The 17,669-nt window shown below is 45.2% G+C and overlaps 1 protein-coding gene across 2 annotated transcripts in view; it reads right to left on the bottom strand.

Moving 5' to 3' along the window:
• AUTS2 (activator of transcription and developmental regulator AUTS2) overlaps positions 1-17,669 on the bottom strand; it is a 709,751-nt gene that overhangs the window by 55,101 nt on the left and 636,981 nt on the right. For both annotated transcript variants that reach the window (XM_044430464.1, XM_044430465.1), the window contains exon 6: positions 12,143-12,191. In XM_044430464.1, the coding sequence (XP_044286399.1) occupies positions 12,143-12,191 (49 nt within the window). The remainder of the gene's footprint in view (positions 1-12,142; positions 12,192-17,669) is intronic.

Below are 17,669 nucleotides of genomic sequence, written 5' to 3'. Positions count from 1 at the left end.
GCCCAAAGCAGTTGGCTCCTCCATCCAGGCCTTTGTAACCACCAGTAATCCGTACAAGTCCTGACTAGTGATACATTTGGCCGAAGTTGCCTGGGTTTCAGTTGACCTCCTTTTTCCAGCAGTGCTGTTGCCAAGGTGTCTGGACACGAACTGCTGTTTCAAGAGAATTTGGCACCGAGGAGCTATATCACAAACCTCTCAGGTTTCTTGAGACTCCAGGCCTCACGGTTCTCAAAAGCACAACAATCTAGATGTTCTTTGGACAGTACGAAGCCAGGGTGGCGTGGGGGACGGACAGACGAGTCTGGCAACTCCAAGGCTGTTTTTCAGGGGAGGATGAAGTGACCAGTTTCCCAAGAAGATGGAATTGAGAGAAGGTTGTTAAAACAAAGAGAGGGGAAGTCCAGGATGGATGCCCAGCTGCGCAACTGGCTGAACTAAATGCTGATGAAATCGATGGGGTCATCTGACTATGTGGAAAGAGTCATTTGTGTCGCTTGAAGAGAAAATCAAACAAAGGAATTACTTGCTGGTTACAAAATGGATTATGGGGGATTAGAAGAGAAGCCAATCACCAGGGGGTGACTTTGAAGATCCTATAAGGTGCCAAGCAATTAGGGTTTAGAGTGCTTGGGCTGCAATCCTATACCTATTAACTCTTCCTGTGAACTGTTCTAAACCATCCAAACAGCCTCAGCTATTGAGAGGTATAGATACAAATTTAGTGGTCATATTTGCATGGGAACTCATCCCACTGAATTCAATGGGGCCCACTTCTGAGTAGATCTGCATAGGATGGCACCATAAGTCTTTCAAAGGCAACATACTGAATTTTAACTTTCAAATGCTTGCAATGAATGCTGCTAAGGAACAATAAGAGATAAACATTACTTTGTTTTTCCTTTAATTTTATTTTGCCTTTATTTTATGTTTGCTCCAGCATACCTGGATTGCTTACATGTTACCTGTAAGAGAGAAGGTAAACAGAAAGGACCAACTTACCACATGGGGAATTTGGACTAAATATGGGGAACAATTTAGTCAGGCCTGTGATTTGATCTGACAAGAGGAAGGTCAAGATCTCTCCTTGCTGATATCAGGGTTTAGGATGCGGAATAATCAATACAAGCTGCGGCAACTCAGATTCAGGCTGGACATCAGGAGAAGCTTCCTCACTGCCAGAGCAATGCAACAGTGGGACCAGCTGCCTGGAGAGGTGGGGGGCTCTCCCACGCTGGAGGCATCCAAAATAAACTGGAAAGCCATCCAAGTGGGGTGGTACAATTTGGGGTCCTGCAACAGCCCCATCGCAAGACATCCAATCCTTGGAAATTTTATCCTGGTGCCAGAAAGATGACCATATCGACATGGCTCCTGCCATGATTGAACCCAGACAAGTCTCTGGCATGCTAATATATGTTTGATATTGTTTTAACAATGGAGGTTTTATATTGTGATTTTATATTTTGTAAGCTGTTCTGAGCACTTGGCAGAAGGCTGGGATATAAATGTCTGCAATAAATAAATAAATACGACGAAGGCAGGTCAATAAATGGGCAATCGAAGTCACAGTGGTACTGTATGAGGCACAGCATAATTTGTCCCTCCCATTTTTGACTGCCAGTGGAATTTACAGAATATTGGTATCAGAAAAGCTTAGATTTAGTGGGACTTGCATGATTAGGGCAAAGCTCACCAAGCCAAGTTGAGGTGCCGATTTTCAGCAGCACCCAGAAGACAGAAAAAAGTTCTGTTGGATGCATGTTTTTTTCCCTGGGCCAGTTTCCATAAATTCCACCAATAGTTTCAAAAATATATTTATGTATGTATTTATTAATTTGCATCCCACCTTCTTCTTTTTTGAAGACCTTAAAGCAGCTTCCATCATTCTCCTCCTGCCGCTCTTGATCTCCTCCCCAGGACAACAACCCTGCAAGGTTGGCTGGTCCGAGAGTCTAGCCCAAAGTCACCCAGTTGGTTCCATGGCTGAGCAGGGAGTAGAAACGGCTTGGGTCCTGGCTACCTGAACGAGCACTTACGTCCGTATATGCCCGACCGCCCTTTGAGATCTGCGGGAGAGGCCCTTCTCCGGGAACCCTCCATGAAAGAAATTAGGAGAGTAAGTACTCGGAGGAGGGCTTTCTCTGCAGTGGCGCCCAACCTATGGAATTCACTCCCCAAAGAGGTCCGCCTGGCACCGTCGTTACTGGTTTTTCGGCGCCAGGTAAAGACCTTTTTATTTAAACATCATTTTAATTGTTAAAATATATGATCTGGCCAGGGCAACTTTCTTCTTCCTTCTCTTTTCCCCTCCTATATTATTTATTTACTTATTTTATACTGATAATTTTAATTTTATATTATTATGTTCGTAACTCAGTGCATTTTTTGTATTTTTGTATTTAATGGTAATTTATTATGTCCTATTGTATTTCAATGTATTTTATTGTGTTGTAAGCCGCCCCGAGGCTTCGGCAAGGGGTGGCATAGAAATGTTATAATAATAATAATAATAATAATAATAATAATAATAATAACAACCCAGATCACCTGTGTCGCAGTGCTGTGCTGCTAACCACTACACCATGCTGTCTCTTTTGTCCCCACCAACGTCAGAGGACTGACCTTCTCTCCAACAATATTCAGGCAGTGCAACATGGGCAGAAAAGGAAATATCGCTACATTGTTCTTTGTTCTAAGCATATTTTCTGTCTCTTTACTGATACCGGTCACCCTGCTTGGCATTTTCCACCTTCTGTTGTGTTACAACTGAGCACTAAAATGAATCAAATTGGCATTATTTCGGCCTGGTGTACCCTAGACTCTCAATAGCATAAATTTGCAAAATTGTGGTTGTAACACAAAAGTAAACAAAAACTTGGGGCTGTATAAAAATTCATCCCCTTTTCACTAGAACAGCCCACTTCCACCAGAAGTCATGCAGAATGCGTGGATTCCACCTGCGTGCCATTCCAGTGCCACATGATCTCAGCTTAAATCTGAGATCTGGAAGAGCCCAAGGTCTGTTGCAATGCACAAGTAAACAAATAGCATAATGAAGACCAAAATAACTTCGGGGTACAATTTTAGAAAATATTTAGAAAAATTTTAATGCTTAGCCCCGAATGCTGTGGCCCTTTTTATACTGTTATTGTAGATGTTTTAATCTTTTTGGTGTTTTAATGGGGTTTTGATGTGTTTCTTTATGTTTTAATATGTTTAATATATTGTAAGCTGCCTAGGAAGGTCTCGGCAGTTGTAGGAAGCCTATAAATATGTGTGCAAATCAATCAATCAATAAATTGTAGAGATGCATCAATCAGGGTTGGGTAATAGCAAAAAAATAAATTCCCAGAGAGCACATGAATATTCACCAGGGAACAGTTGAACCCATGATTACAGCAAGGAAAGGATATAACTCGACTTAAACTTTGCCTGCAGAAGGTCACCTACCAAAAATTAGTGACTGTGTGAAGATGGCATTAGTCAGAGATTCAATGAAGAGGTGCGTGGTGACTCTGAAGGAGCTGGAGAAATCCCCAGCTAAGATGCGAAAAGCCACCTGCCTGCTCCTGTCACCAGGATGCTCTACAAATGGGCTTGGTGGAAGAGTAACCAGAGGAAATCCATTGCTGGAAAAAAGCCGTGTCAAGCTTGGAGTTTGCAAAACCACGTGTATGGACACAACAGCCTTGCTCTGAGGAGACCAAAATGGACCTCTTTTGGCCTCGCTGCAAAATACAGAAAGCCAGCAAGGAAATGGGGTCAGGACTGAGGGCCAGTTGGATGGAGGCAAACATAAGGCCATTCTATATCCACAAGCTCTTTCCACAGATATTCACCAGGTTCCCTGTTAGAAATCTGGTACTTATTCCCAGTTGTCTTTCAGACATGATTTGCAAATAGTTCGCAAATCTGCAAAGGCTGACTTGGTTGCTGTTTGGCATGGCCATTGTTTTTAACAAGTGATCGTTTTACCCAGGGAATTTCAGCAGGGTTGCTTCGCGTGGGCTTACTGCATTATGAATTTTGCTTGTAAGCTGCTCCAGGTGCTCAAGGAGTAGAAAAGAATACATTATGATAACGAATTACAAAATACCACCAGTGAATAAAGGTAAAACGCTGAGGTGATTTATGGTTGCGCAGTTAGATTGGTAAAACCACTATCTTCACACCTAAGATAGGATCAGCATAGAAACACAGAAACAGAGCGAGTCAGAAGGGGTCTCCCGGGCCATCTAGTCTGACCCCCGGCTCCAGCTGGCTCTGCTCATGACATGCCCACCATGTGGACGTCCAGCCTATCCTTGAACTAAGGCCAAACTCAAGCCAGAACTTTGTCCTGGTAGAAAAAAGGATGAGATGGAGACTGCCTTACTCTGAGAAAGCAGATCTGTCTGGAGAAGACCATTCTGTGAGGCAAAGTCAAGGGCAGAAGATGACTAACTATGAGATGATTGATTCCATGACGTCGGAGTTGACAAGAGCTGAGCAGGGCTGTCAAGGACAGGAGATTTTGGAAGTCTACCCGTAATAGAGTTGCCATGAGTTGGCATAAAACAATAACAGTCTCTCTCTCTCTCTCTCTCTCTCTCTCACACACACACACACACACACACACTTCTCTTGGCTTCTCTTGGGGTAAGTAGTCTTATGCAGCTAGGTGTCCTTGAAAAAAAGCATTCTTTGGAAGCAATGGGAAATTTTGGGAAGCATCCTCGCCTTGTGGGGAAAGGAGAAGGGTTCCTTCTGGTCCCAGTTGAAAGCTGAAGTAATCAGTCTTACCTAACTGTGTTTCCAGTAAGAATCCCGCCGTGCCTCCCAGTCAGACAACTAAAGAGCAAACACGCTCTGTTTTCAGTGCTATATGTCCTTCGGCCACCGACGAGGTACAGAGTTAAACCAAGCCCAGGAGACCACCTTTCTCTGTCTTTTAGCCACCAGGAAAGGCCAAGCAAAGTTCCCCACCTTTCCCCCATAGCAATCTGGCCCCCTTCATGCATTTTCTAATGCTGAATGGATGAAGGCAAGACCACACAACAGCAATCCTGCTGGACCACACCATAAGTTTGTTGAGCGTGGCATCCCAGGGTGGCCAAAGAGTTGCCTTCAGGAAAGCCTGTAGGCAGAGCAGGAGAACCAGCTGCTGTTGCTGCTGCTGCTGCTATTCCAGGCCCCAGAAAAACTGGTATCCAACTACTTCTAAATCCTACATTTTTTTTTTATAACCACAACCTCCTGATCATCTTGCTCACAGCTGGCTGATGTACTTGAGCAGACGGATTTATAAAGTTTGCATGAACCTCCCGTAAATAAATCTGAGCATCAGGAAACCTTCACACAACCAAAACATGATCCAGATCAAAAAGAAACTGTAACCCTGAAGCACAGACTGAACGTTTCATCTGGCTGACAATGAAGTGATTGGCTTAAGAGACCCTCTCCATCTATTTATGAAAATGCACGAGCTTTGCACTTAACAGTTTGCAGTGCTGATGAGTGTTTATTTCAGTGACAGAAACACTGTACTTGAACTCTGAGTAAACCACAGAAAATGACACGGTGTGCATTGGAATGGAACATGGCAGGAGCTCACGCGATTGACAGGTGTCAAACATCTGAGCAAATATTTGGTTCAGAAGACACATCCCTGATTAATTTGTGCATTTTAAAAATTATTTTGACTATTCCTAATATTAGACCATTGCCATTCCACTGGGGTTGCTAGCCTACGATTTAAAATAAAGCTTCATATCTTCGTACATGCACACACACTTTTCAACTATGCATCTTTATGGTAATAACAACAACATTGGAGAAGGCATGATAACCTACAAGCTCTTTCACATTTGTATAGTCAAACACAGTGACAGCGGAGTTCAAAGAAAAGGTGCTTCTCATAATGGAGGTCAATCAACAGAGCCAGCCCCCATGTTGGATTTTTGGCCCCCACCTTAGAAGGCCTTACAAAGACAAATTCATGAAGGAGGAGGAGGAGATGCATATTGTCTCATCACTGCTTTATTGAGGAAAACAAAAGCCACCTTCAAAAAATATTTATTACTGCCTGCATTTGGTGCTAAATGCTTCCCAAAAGCCAGTTTAAACTCTTTTAAATGAATAAATAAATAAATACTCTCATTTTCCAAGTATGCCACTAAACGTCCCTGGGGAAGAGAAACGGAGGAGGGACTGATGCCTTCATACCCTCTTTGTGGATGGCCTAGAAACATCTGGGATTGACCACTATTGGGATTGCAACCCTTGGGTCAAATCCAGCAGGAATGTTCTCAGAAGAAAACTCAAGAGAAAGATAATTGTGTAGTCTTGTTTTTACTCGTGTCATCCCAGGAGGAACGCGACCAGCCAGCCGCAGGTATCCCAAGAATAGCCTTCAAATAGCCAAGTTTTTATTCAGCCAGGAAAGACATGCAAAAATATAGCTACGTTGGCTTCTCTGAGTAGGGAAATCCAAACACTATTTCCAGGGAAAGCTTTGCACCAAATCTTCATTAAGTGGCTTTGCCAAAAGGAACGCTTCCTCCCCCGATCTTGGAACTCTGCAAGTACACAAAACCCCAACCGTTTATGGCAGCTGGCCTCCAACGCCCCTCCCCTCCAGTCTACACGGCCACTGTTGGCCACAGATTTGGGGAGCTTTCATCCACAACCCCTCTGGGTGTGTCAGCTTTGGGCAGGGTGATTTTGAGCTCAATAAGCACCTGGAGGAGACCCAGAACCTGGTAGCCGGAGCAGATGGGCAATAACACCTGCATGGATTTTGCAGCTCACCCTATTGGAAAGGCAACCCCTTCACGGGATTTGGTGCTTCTTGTGAAGATCTAGGATTCTAGGAAGAGGGAGAAGGGCACAAACAGTGGCTGTGCATCTAGTCAAAGATTGATCCACTCCACCTGGTACCGTCCACACTAGGAGTGTTGGGTTCTTTCAGCAAGAGGACAGGATTCCACTCTGGAGAACCCCTCTGGGCCCACATTCCAGCAGTCTGCAGAGCAAAGCAAAAGGAGTAACGCCAGGACATAGCAGCAGGGTTCTTCTGCCAGAAACTCTGCTGCGGGGGATGCATTTCAGCTTTTGGAATGAGGTGAGGGGTCTGCGCAAGAAGCCAGGGAAGGGCTGAAGCAACAAGGAAAGAGGTGGAGCTATCTGGGTCAGAGTGGGACCCAGGGAGGCTGACTTCCCCCTTGGCCTGAGCTTCTGCATCCCTCGTCTAGGGACAGATCCAGGTTGCCAGTGTTCTCCCACGCCCGACTGTGGAGATGTTTAGCTCCAGCAAAGGAAGGGTGCAAGTTAGGTCTGAAAGACCATCAGAAAGGGTCAGAGAGGAGTCTGGATGCCATTCACAAGAGATGATGGACTGCACAAGACATACATGGGAGGAGGGGATGATGGGGAGTGTTTCCAGTGATTCACAAGCAACATATGGAAACTCCATACCCTCCTCTACTGGCATGGTCATTTGATAGTCAGAACTACTGCCTCTTTCTGGGGAGACTCCATTCCCAACCATCAAGCACCATAAGAAGCTAAAGAGGATCCCTCTGAATCAACCAGCAGTCCATCTCACATTGTCCCACCAGATGTTTCTGAGAAACCGCAAGTGGAACAACCAGACAAGAGGACTTCCCTACGGTTGCTCTGCAGCAACCAGTACTAAGAAGCTCCAGAAACCTGAAGGTTTTATTTAGCAACTTGATCAATAGTCATCTATAGACCAGCAGATTCCAGTATGAGTTTGTCTTGGAGGAACACAAGCTCCAGGCAGGTGTCTGTTGAATGCAAGTTCTCCTGGACAGGCCTGGAAACCTTTATTATTTTATTTAGATCCAAACAATCCCCGGTGGTTGGGACTTAACACTGCCCCGGGCAAACCATTTCATCTCACTTCAGGCTTGTCTCCAGACAAGAGTGCTAGTACTTTTCAACACTAACTAAAAACAAAACAAAGCCTTCGTCAGCCAGCTGTCCTCCAACGGAACCACAACTCCCATTATCCACCACAATGGCTGGGATCATGGGGGATGTAGTCCAACACATCTGGTAGGCCCCCGGCTGGGGAAAGCTGCCTTAGATGTGGCTTTTAAAAGGTGAAATAAAGCCACTCTCTTCTTCGAAACCACAAAACAAGTCAGGCAGTGTTTGAAGTGCCTGGATTTACACTGATTCTCCCTCGATCATCCACGGTCCCAAAAGGAATTAGTATGCAGCCCAAAGAGGGAGAACTGCAGAGGGCAAGAAGAAAAGCTGCCATTTGGATGGAAATCAGGGGTAAAGACATAATCTACCATCCGGCTAAAAAGCCGATTTGCTGCTTCACAAGAAAAGCTATGAAAGGCCCATGTTGACTTTAGGCAACACAAAAGATTCCTTAGACCTTTCATGGGAACTAAACCAACTGCCACAGAAGAAAACCCAAAGAGGAGGGAGAAGAAAGCCGCCTCTGTCAAGCAAGGTTCATTCACAACTCCACAGACGCCACCAATCACACTGAATACATAAACAAAATAAGAAGGCTGGAATGGTGTTTGGGTAAAGACGAGAGGGGGAGGAAGGAACGGAGGAAGAATAGAGACCCATCCCTGGCAATCCATCACTGTCCGTTCCTCAACTGATAGAACCGTACAGCAAATTAAGACACAAAGCAGCAGAAGAAGCCTTATCTTAACAGCAGCTGACCATGTGTTTTTCCAGACTTTACCATCACCAAATTTTCTCAAAGCACGAGCAGAAAAGACACCACATTCAGAAAAATTCCCTAGGAGAGCCTGCAACAGTGGAACGATTCCCTCTTTCCCTCCAAGGGATGCAATTTAATGCCTTCCACAAATCTGGGGGGAAAGAATAATTCAGTGATGCAGGGGCTGATGTTTGATATCATGTTGGACATCTCCAAATGGATGTACAGGATTTTGCCATTCCTGATTTACACGGTGGGACCTTCTTTTCACTCATCATTGGATCTGCAGGTCAAAACATTGAGTGTTGGGAAGCTTCCATGATAAATGGGTGTGCTTTGAAGATGGCCGTTCCAACTCAACCAGAGCTTTCAAAGATAACATTGGGTGGGGGGGGGGTTGAATTGCTTGAACTCACAGATCTCCAGTGCCCCTGTGCATGCCTGCCCGTTTCTGACCTTTCAACTCATTTGTGTGTGCCACGACAAATCTATTTAGCATTTCTATTGCCTATTCCCTTCTCCCCACCCCCTTTTAAAAGACAGAAAGGGAGAAATCCCTCAATTGAGCACTTCAAAGAGATGCTAATATATAAAACAGGACCAGTGTTCATTATGCAATTAAAAATAGATATAATTCAATATACATCAAAGTGATTTCAGAAGGAGCCGCATAATTAAAGAGAGGATCACAGACCTAATGAGTGTGCTCCCCTCGAACCTTGCATCTATTCCTCAGGCTAAACAGAGATGGGGGAACATGCTGCGGATCACAAAAGCCCTGCCCGTACTTTAAAAAGAAGCCTCTAAGAGACAAGCCCCTGAAACACCAGAATACCAGAGAACAACCCACACCCTAAAAATACAACTTGGCATTTTTAAATAAAAGCAATCTTTGCACATATTCCTAAACATCAAGCAACTGATTTCTTCCTCAGACCCAACAGTTTTAGTCAGAGAACAAGGCTCATTTTGTTTCCAAAGCGTTTTTCTTCTGAAGGTTCAAAAGGGATGCCCCCTTATTAAAAATAAAAACTAAACAGGGAAGAATTATACTTCTCTGTTTTAGAAGAGGAATTCAAGGTTATCTTCCATGTTTCTCAGAGTACCCCAGGGCCCTTTCTGAGTTTGCCCCAAGCATTGCAAAAACCTGCTCACGACCTTATCAGTAGCCACGCCACTCAGCTCTAGAAATAAAACACAGAAATTAACCAAAAGGGATTCCAGACAGAGAATTCCTAGTGCTACCAGTAAACAATCATTCCATCTCCCCAGCCTGCTTAAAAGGTGCTTTATGGTAGGAAAAAGACATGTGGGAAAATAGAACAGAACAGAACTACAAATCAAAGCAGGCTGCCTGTAAAATTCCATGAATGCAGCCTTGTGAGAGCATGGTAGACCTGTCCCCCCGCCCCCCGAGTTGTTTTTACCCATGCTCAGATGAGTCAGGGCTTTTACCCTGGTCCCTGATTTTTCCTCAGGTCTGCTTTTCAAAGCAGGGCCCCAGCAAAGAAATAGAGGCAGTCTAGTTTGAACTGGGAAGAAAGGGTCACCCAGCAAATACCCATATCCCTGTAAGCTTTCCCAGGATCCCTAAGGGTGACAAGCCATTGCTGCATATTAACATCTGTTCTGAGCTGCAACTCTGCTCTAAGGCGAGTTCCTGGATCTTCATCCTTCTCAGCACATTCCTGCTTGCCCGCATGGTCCTTCTCTTTGGACTTTTTACGCCTGTACCGAATCTCAAGTGTTGGGTCTCGCTCCCTGCACTTCCTGAAGTACCATTCCCAAATGGCCTTTGCCATCTTCTCAGTAATGTTAATACTTATCATGAGACCATCCATTTCAGGCTTGCAACGGAAACAGTAAACAGGGGCAATTTCTCCATTTTCTAATGTGGATTCCCCACCCAAAACAGATCAGGTAAGTATTAAGGTGAGTTACACTACGCAAATCACAGCTTCAAATAGTTAGGACAAAATATGGATCTGGCCTTTGAATTGTGAGCATTTCTGTATTATTTTTTTTACTTTATTTTAATTTATTTAAAACTTTTATATCCTTTACCGAGGGCTTGGGATGGTCTTACAATAAAACAGAGTAGAGCATCAGCATTCAAATTAATTTCTAAACAATAAAGCCCTGCATTACAATCATACTCAAAGCTTAAAATACTAGGAAAATAAAAAGGTTTGAACCTGGCGCCAAAAAGGATGAAGTGTTGGAGCCAGGAGAACCTCTCTGGGGTGTATGTTTCATATGTGTCTGTGTGTGTGTGAGAGAGAAAGAGCACACAAGTGCTCAGGGAATCAATGCTGCAAAAAGAGTCATGTGCAAATGCGAGTTGGCCTACACAACCAAACTTTCAGGTACAGGAGGCATGTGTGTGCTTCGAAGGGATGTGACCACTGAGGTTCTGGTGGTGGGACACCTGTGCTCAGAGCATCTTGGCATGGAAATCACACCATTGACCCATTCAGCCCAGTCCTGAAACATGAACACATCGTCCTTGTGGTTGCCCCTTGCCAAAGCTGGTCCCTTTGATATGCGATGGCATTCCAGGCATAGCTCGTTAAGGGATGGGGAGGTCTCTTCATCTCTGGAGGACCTGAGTTTTGAAGCTGGTCCTACAGCTGGGATTCGGATACAGCTGGTATTCCAACATTAAGCTGTAGCCTCTCTTTAAGAAAAGTTTCCCCTGATAGCATGCTTCACAACAAAACCTTTTGTGATCAACGGATTTGTTCCACAAAACATGAACTTCTGTTCTACTGGGTTTTGTTGTTTCATTTTTTGGTAATCGGTATAAAAACCAGTTGGAGCCCACTCAAACATAAACACATAAATTATCCATCTCATGCAAATATCTTCCCAACAGCCACAGCACCAGGAGCAAAAACTGAACATTTTTTAAAAAGAAAAAGTCCCCTTCCTTTTTATGAAAAACACACACGCACATTTACAGTTGCTGGGAAGGAATTAACAAAATAATACACGTTAGAAGTGTTCTGTGGCATTGCAAAGCCCCCCACACGGAGAAAGCTGCAGTTGATGAGTAGAATGTGAATCTTTAATGCTACGCAGACAGCCAATGCCTGCCATATAAACGGGTGATTCATCATTTTATACCCATATTTCAAGCTGATGAGAAACAACTGCATTAAAACATTTCAAAAGCCAGCAAGAACTAAGCTCAAACTGGAAACTCTCTCACTGTAACGGTCTTGGTCTCTGACGAATTCATCTTGAATTTTACTCTGTTTTTAATGTAGCTTTCAACCCAGCAATTTAAAAGGAGTGCTTCAAGATACCAAACTAAAAGAGCTGCACAAAATCTTGCCTCTCAGGACAAAAATCTTGTTCAAAATGGTCAGTGGCCAACCTAGGTGCACTGCGTGTCATGATGGACGGGGAAGGTGGAAACGGAACTGGGGACTTCGTGCTTACCTTTGTTTGCTACTGTGTTGAACAACTTTTCGGAACTTGCATCAGATCCCTAGAAAGAACAATGAAAAAGCAGTTAGACCGGTCAGTCGAATTTAACAAAACAAGGAAAGAGAATCTGGGTTGCATTTCAGGGAGCACAAAGTACAACATGTTGGTCAAGTCCCAGGCAGATAGAAATGATGTGCGGGGTGGGGAAGAGGTTGGAAACAAAAGACAGCCCTGGAAAAGCCTCTCATCCGAAATGTCCAGCAGATGGTGCTATTTAGTCGTGTCTGATCACCTGCAGCACCCATCCTTGGGTGTTTCTAAGCCACGGAAGTGAAGTCCGTGCATTTCCCTGGCTTTGCTTCTTAATTGTTCCATTTCTGAGTTAACAGCACCCGCTAATCAATCAAGGAAGACATGCAAAACTCGGATCCCTTCCAAGAAGCAGGATCTACCAATTTGCATTTCGACTCTTTGTCCAAGCAGAGCTCAAGAAGGAATACAGAATGGTCTCTTTGGACAATCTGGAGATGAATTCGGTAGGGCTGAGACACGTTAACCCAGTCACAGGTGAGAGGGAATTTAAACTCCACAATTCCCAGGTTGTTGGTAGCTCAGTTGGATGAGGATATAGATTTCAAGCTGCACATACCCTCTTTTTCTTCTTCAGAAGCTACCATGATTCATATTTGTGAGGATCCCTTTTGCCAATATGGGGCAGTCACCAAGCCCAGGGGCAGATTGTGCTCACTGTCTCGATCTCAGATTACTCTTGGCCAACGCCAAATGCAACTCCCAAAATGGCATGATTTATTTCTAAGCATTCCCAAGATGTAATTCTCATTGATTACATCAGCTCTGAAAAAACCCAAGCTTCCACGGCTTTGTTTATGCAGAAATGCTAATTCGTTCTCTATCGTACAGCTCTTTTAACACTGATCTCCCTTCTAAGGATATATTTACAGAGAGAGAAAAGCGACACTGAAAAACACAGAGTCTTGACAAAGCCAATGTATGCACACTGAAACCCAAACTCCAATGCATTTCTGAACATTTGTCCAGAGGGTAAGCACCCTGCCAGTCTGCTGACATGGACAAAACATGCCCCCGCCCCCCCAGCGCATGCCAAGGACGCAACCCTTTGGGGACTTCCTTTATGCTTCAGGAACTTATCACAGGCTGAAGGCTACCGCTGGTTTTCAATCGCCATTAGCAAACGTATGAAGAAGCAGCATATTGCAACCATATTTTCAAATGCGGCATATTTTTTTCCAGTGATGAAGACTAGGCTGCAGTGACTTTTTAAGAAAAAGACATGAGATCCTTCCCTTCCAACTTTTTGTGTGCTTGAAAATTAGCCATACCACATATAACGAGGTGTGTGTACACGGGAATGTAGCCCGCCATCTACTCTGGTCAGGCATGGCACGACGCAGTCTCTATGGAATTTTCATCCACCACTTGGGTTCTCTTATTTCACCTACTAAAGTTGGGCTTCAGGGTCCAGACTGAACAACTCTGCAGTGTCTACAGTGCTCTAGATTCATGCTTAAATGAGTCGCATTGAAATCAGTGGGCCTAAGTCAATGGCTTCATTGCCCCATTGAGTTCAATGGGTCTACTCAAAGCATTCCTAAGCCTGAGTCCAAACCCAGTATGGTTTGGAACTTCCCAGGTTACAGCATTGATTGAGACAGACCATCTATCTCCTAACATGAAACGGTTCCCCGGAATGGAGGAAATGGTCATTTAATTCTCAGTTTCTAAGCCACCCGATAACAAATGTGCTCTGCGCAAGAAAGCAGTGCAGGTATTGTATGGAAGCTACATAGGAGCAAAATATTTTAAACAGCTTTGTGTGTGTGGAAGACTGCAACAGACTTTGCATAATTGGTGTGAGGCTGGTTAACATAAAAGGCTGGCTATACAGAACATAGGAACACCATAAAAATGCATGTGGATGCATTTGTAAATAGGATATAAACACAGATACAAACTGCTAAATGTTTGTTGATGTGATATGTTTCTATTTCAGAGCAAGTTCCAGTGTGTTACATCCGAATCGCTGTGCACAGAAGTCCATCTCGAGGTGCAAAGTGAAAATGTTAGCAGGTCTTTTATTGACTTGTAGCTCTTCATTTGAGCTCTAAGGGGGGTCACTTCTTAATAATCCTGAGTGGACTTCAGCAGGTTAATGTGCCTTGTCTTTAGGAGATGTGACCTGGGAATCCATTTTCTGATGCCAAGCCCTGTTTACACTGGGTGCATTACCTGCTGTGATGGAAAGCTGCAAATGAGCAGTAGGTTTCGTCACCCACACAGACCAAACTGAAGAGGAAGAACATGTTTGCTCCAGAGAGCAAAGCAAACATATCACTCACTCAATCTGAGGCATTTCTTGTGGCTTCTCTCCTGTTTCCTTTCAACTGGACCCATGTAGGCAGAATAGCTTTCTATACCACATGCCACCTTGCCCGTTTAAATCCAACATCTCTGATCCTGCCCATAAATGCATCTTCATTTTCTCCCTATCATCACCATACCGTCTTATATATACACCCCAATCCCAGCTGGTTTTAAGAGCACCTATGGACTGAAGTTATTTTAATATTGGTGCTATTTCAGTATGTTAAATGTAAGGTCTAAAATAGTTACCCTGTTCCAGGAAAAACAGGGATCTCCCTCAAGTTTGAAAGGAGAGTGAATGACTGGGAAAAGAGATATTTACCTGTGGAACACGGTGACAGCCATGGCTAGAAAGGTCTCAATAATGCTAACAATCTTCACTAGTTGCGACATGAGACAGAACACTGCATCAAATGAGTGTCAGGTAGCCATTGAAACTAACTTCTCTGATCATTTCAAGGGGGGCAAAGCCAGGCGCACCCAAAGTGGGGAGCACCCCTTGGCCCCTTCTGCTTGGATCTTTTGTGGATCAAAACAGGGTGTGTTTGATCACTCCTTTACAAATAAACCGATTGCTTCCTCCTTCGGTCAAAAAGGGAATGTAATGGCAGCCCTTTTAATTACGGTATTTCCTCTTTTCTTCTGCTAAGAGCAAGTGGAGAAGTCAAGATAAGCATTCCACAAATGGCTTTCGCTTTAGAAAAAACCCAAAGGAGAAGCAAAGAAAAATAAGGGGGGGAATGAAAGACGACTGCCAGAAAAGCAACAGTTGTGATGTTTACACTCTTCTAGGCAGGAGCAGACAGAAATCTACAGATGGCCATGAATCAAATGCCCCTTTGAGCGGGTTGGGGAAAAAGCAGACCATTTCTCCTTTTCTCTCTGGATGCTCTGATTTGGCACCAGCCTCTAAAAGTGTTTCAGATGGGGCACTTCGGGGCACGGGGCTTTGATTCCATCTCCTCTCGATTAAGAGCCATGCTCGTGTTCCATCAGGTTCCCAAGTGCATTTCTATGTACAGGTGCCAACTTTAGATACATTTTGACATGCATGGCTCTGGCAAAGCATGCTTTCAGTCTGGTGCCTCTTCCCACAAAGGATGAGCCCCTCAGCGATTGCGCGGGGAAAACTGCACGAACAAGGGCTGGGGGAAGAGAAAGGAGCTCCCCCCCCCACACACACACACTTTCCTCAGCCACCTCTTTAAGCCTTCCAGCCACCACGCATCTCCCAGCCTTCTTGGACTCAAACGTAGAAGTCAGCAAACCTCCGGGCAAAGGCAGCATTTTCTTCGCTTTTCCATCAAGGAATTTATTGTCATACAGGGGGATGTATTACACAAAATATTTCCTGTCCAGACAGAAAGGGCTGGCGCTTTTGTTTCTTGGCATACGCTGTGGCCAAGCACTTGCAAAAACATCGGCTCCGACATGAAAGGCTTTTGAATCCATCCCTCCAGTCACCTCCCGCCTGAGCGGAGGGCGGGGGAATCCTCCGAGCCATAATTAGGGGCTGAGAGACTGCTTTGCATGAAGGAAGTCTGCACCAGCAGAAGATAGGGTCTGCGCGCTGCAGCCTATTAGCGGGACGCAGCGGGACGCGCATCCCTTCGGCCCTGGGCGGCATGAGCAAGCCCAGATGCTTTTCCATTCATGCTCCCAATGCAGGGAACTGCTTGTGATCTTAACCTGGAGGCAACATCTTCCTTGGAGAGAGCGGAAGCAGCCCGTCCCTCTTCTCCCAGACACTGTCTGATTCTTCCAACCCACCGGACTGAAACTGCTTGGAGACAATAGTTTGTGTATTTCCCCCCAGAGCTTTGAAAGCTGCAAAGCAGAACCATGTTACAATCAGGCTCAGATGGGGGGCAGTGGGCCCCACCTGCAGACTTCTCTCTCTCCCTCTTTCTCTCTCTCTCTCTTTCTTTTGTCCCTCTGTTCTTTCTTTTCCTTTTCAAACATCTTCCTGTTGTTACAATCCCTTTACAGTCTTCCTGTTGTAAATCTGACCTGCTAAGAACCTCCTAGACCAGAAGCTGAGGCGGGATAGCAAAGAAAATCCACACAGATAAGGAGAACAATCGTACCCATTGCACTATGGGGCAGAGAAGGCAACTTACGGTCCATCCAAGTCATGGTAAGTCAGTCCAATGTAGGGCTTGGATACTTGGCTCAGGGTATGCAGAGCTGGGTTCAAATCCATGCTCAGCAAGGAAGTTTGGTGGGTGACCTTGGGCCAGTTGGCATCTTCCCACCTCACCTACTTCACAGGGCGACCCAGGGGGTAGCTAAGCAGGCGGTGAAGGTGGAAAGAAAACTGCAGATGGCAAGCAGAGAGGTTTAGCAAGAACAACGGGCAACACTCAGCCATTGCTTGCGCTGCATCTGATTCTGCTTCGTGGCCACGTCGGCACGCTCGGGGGGCAAGGTCTGGGCATGCTTGGGAGCAGCAGGCTCCGAACTGGCCTGGGACTGGGCGGCCAGGACCTGAAGGTGCTGAATGCTGGAGCAGCTAAGCCAAGCAGCCCAGGGTCTGGAGAGCATCTGGGAAGTCTAGAGACTCCACCTTTAGTGCCACTGAAGAACAGCATGCTGGAAAAGCAATACACGGACGGATAAAAACGACACCGGTAAAGCCAGCCTGAAAAGCCAACTGGGAGAGCGTGCTCCTCCTTGCGATTCAGTAGCGAGCGAATGCCTGAGGAGGGCGAGTCTCAGAATTGCCCTGTGCATCACTTTCCCCCTTCCCCAGCAGAGCCCTGGTGGAATAAAGACGGGCTGGCTAAGGGGGCTAAGTCCTGGTGCTCAACTAGTTTTAAGCGGGGCTTGCTAGTAACCGGGCTCTGAATCTCATCCAATGGCACCTGGAGTTCACCCAGCAGAGAGCAGTACCTTCTTGGATGTCATGCTTCTACATGGTCCAGATTATACCAATCCAAGTCCCAAACCCAACAAGAGAATCCTGTGGCCATAAGCTGCAACTCTCCCTTAATAATCTCAGCACAAAAATTGGGACCGAAGAGCTGTGCCTCCACTCTTCCATCCAAGAGCACGCCTTCTGATGAAGGAAAGCATCTTTTCCTTTCCTTTCGATGAGCAAAGACCAGGGCTGATTTAGGAAGCTTCTAACACAGGG

The sequence above is a fragment of the Varanus komodoensis genome, unplaced genomic scaffold (genome assembly GCF_004798865.1).
Source record: "Varanus komodoensis strain SLA01 unplaced genomic scaffold, ASM479886v1 scaffold20_1, whole genome shotgun sequence".
NCBI lineage: Eukaryota > Metazoa > Chordata > Lepidosauria > Squamata > Varanidae > Varanus > Varanus komodoensis.
The sequence above is the reverse complement of the archived record's forward strand: the minus strand, read 5'-3'. Positions and strand labels throughout refer to the sequence as shown.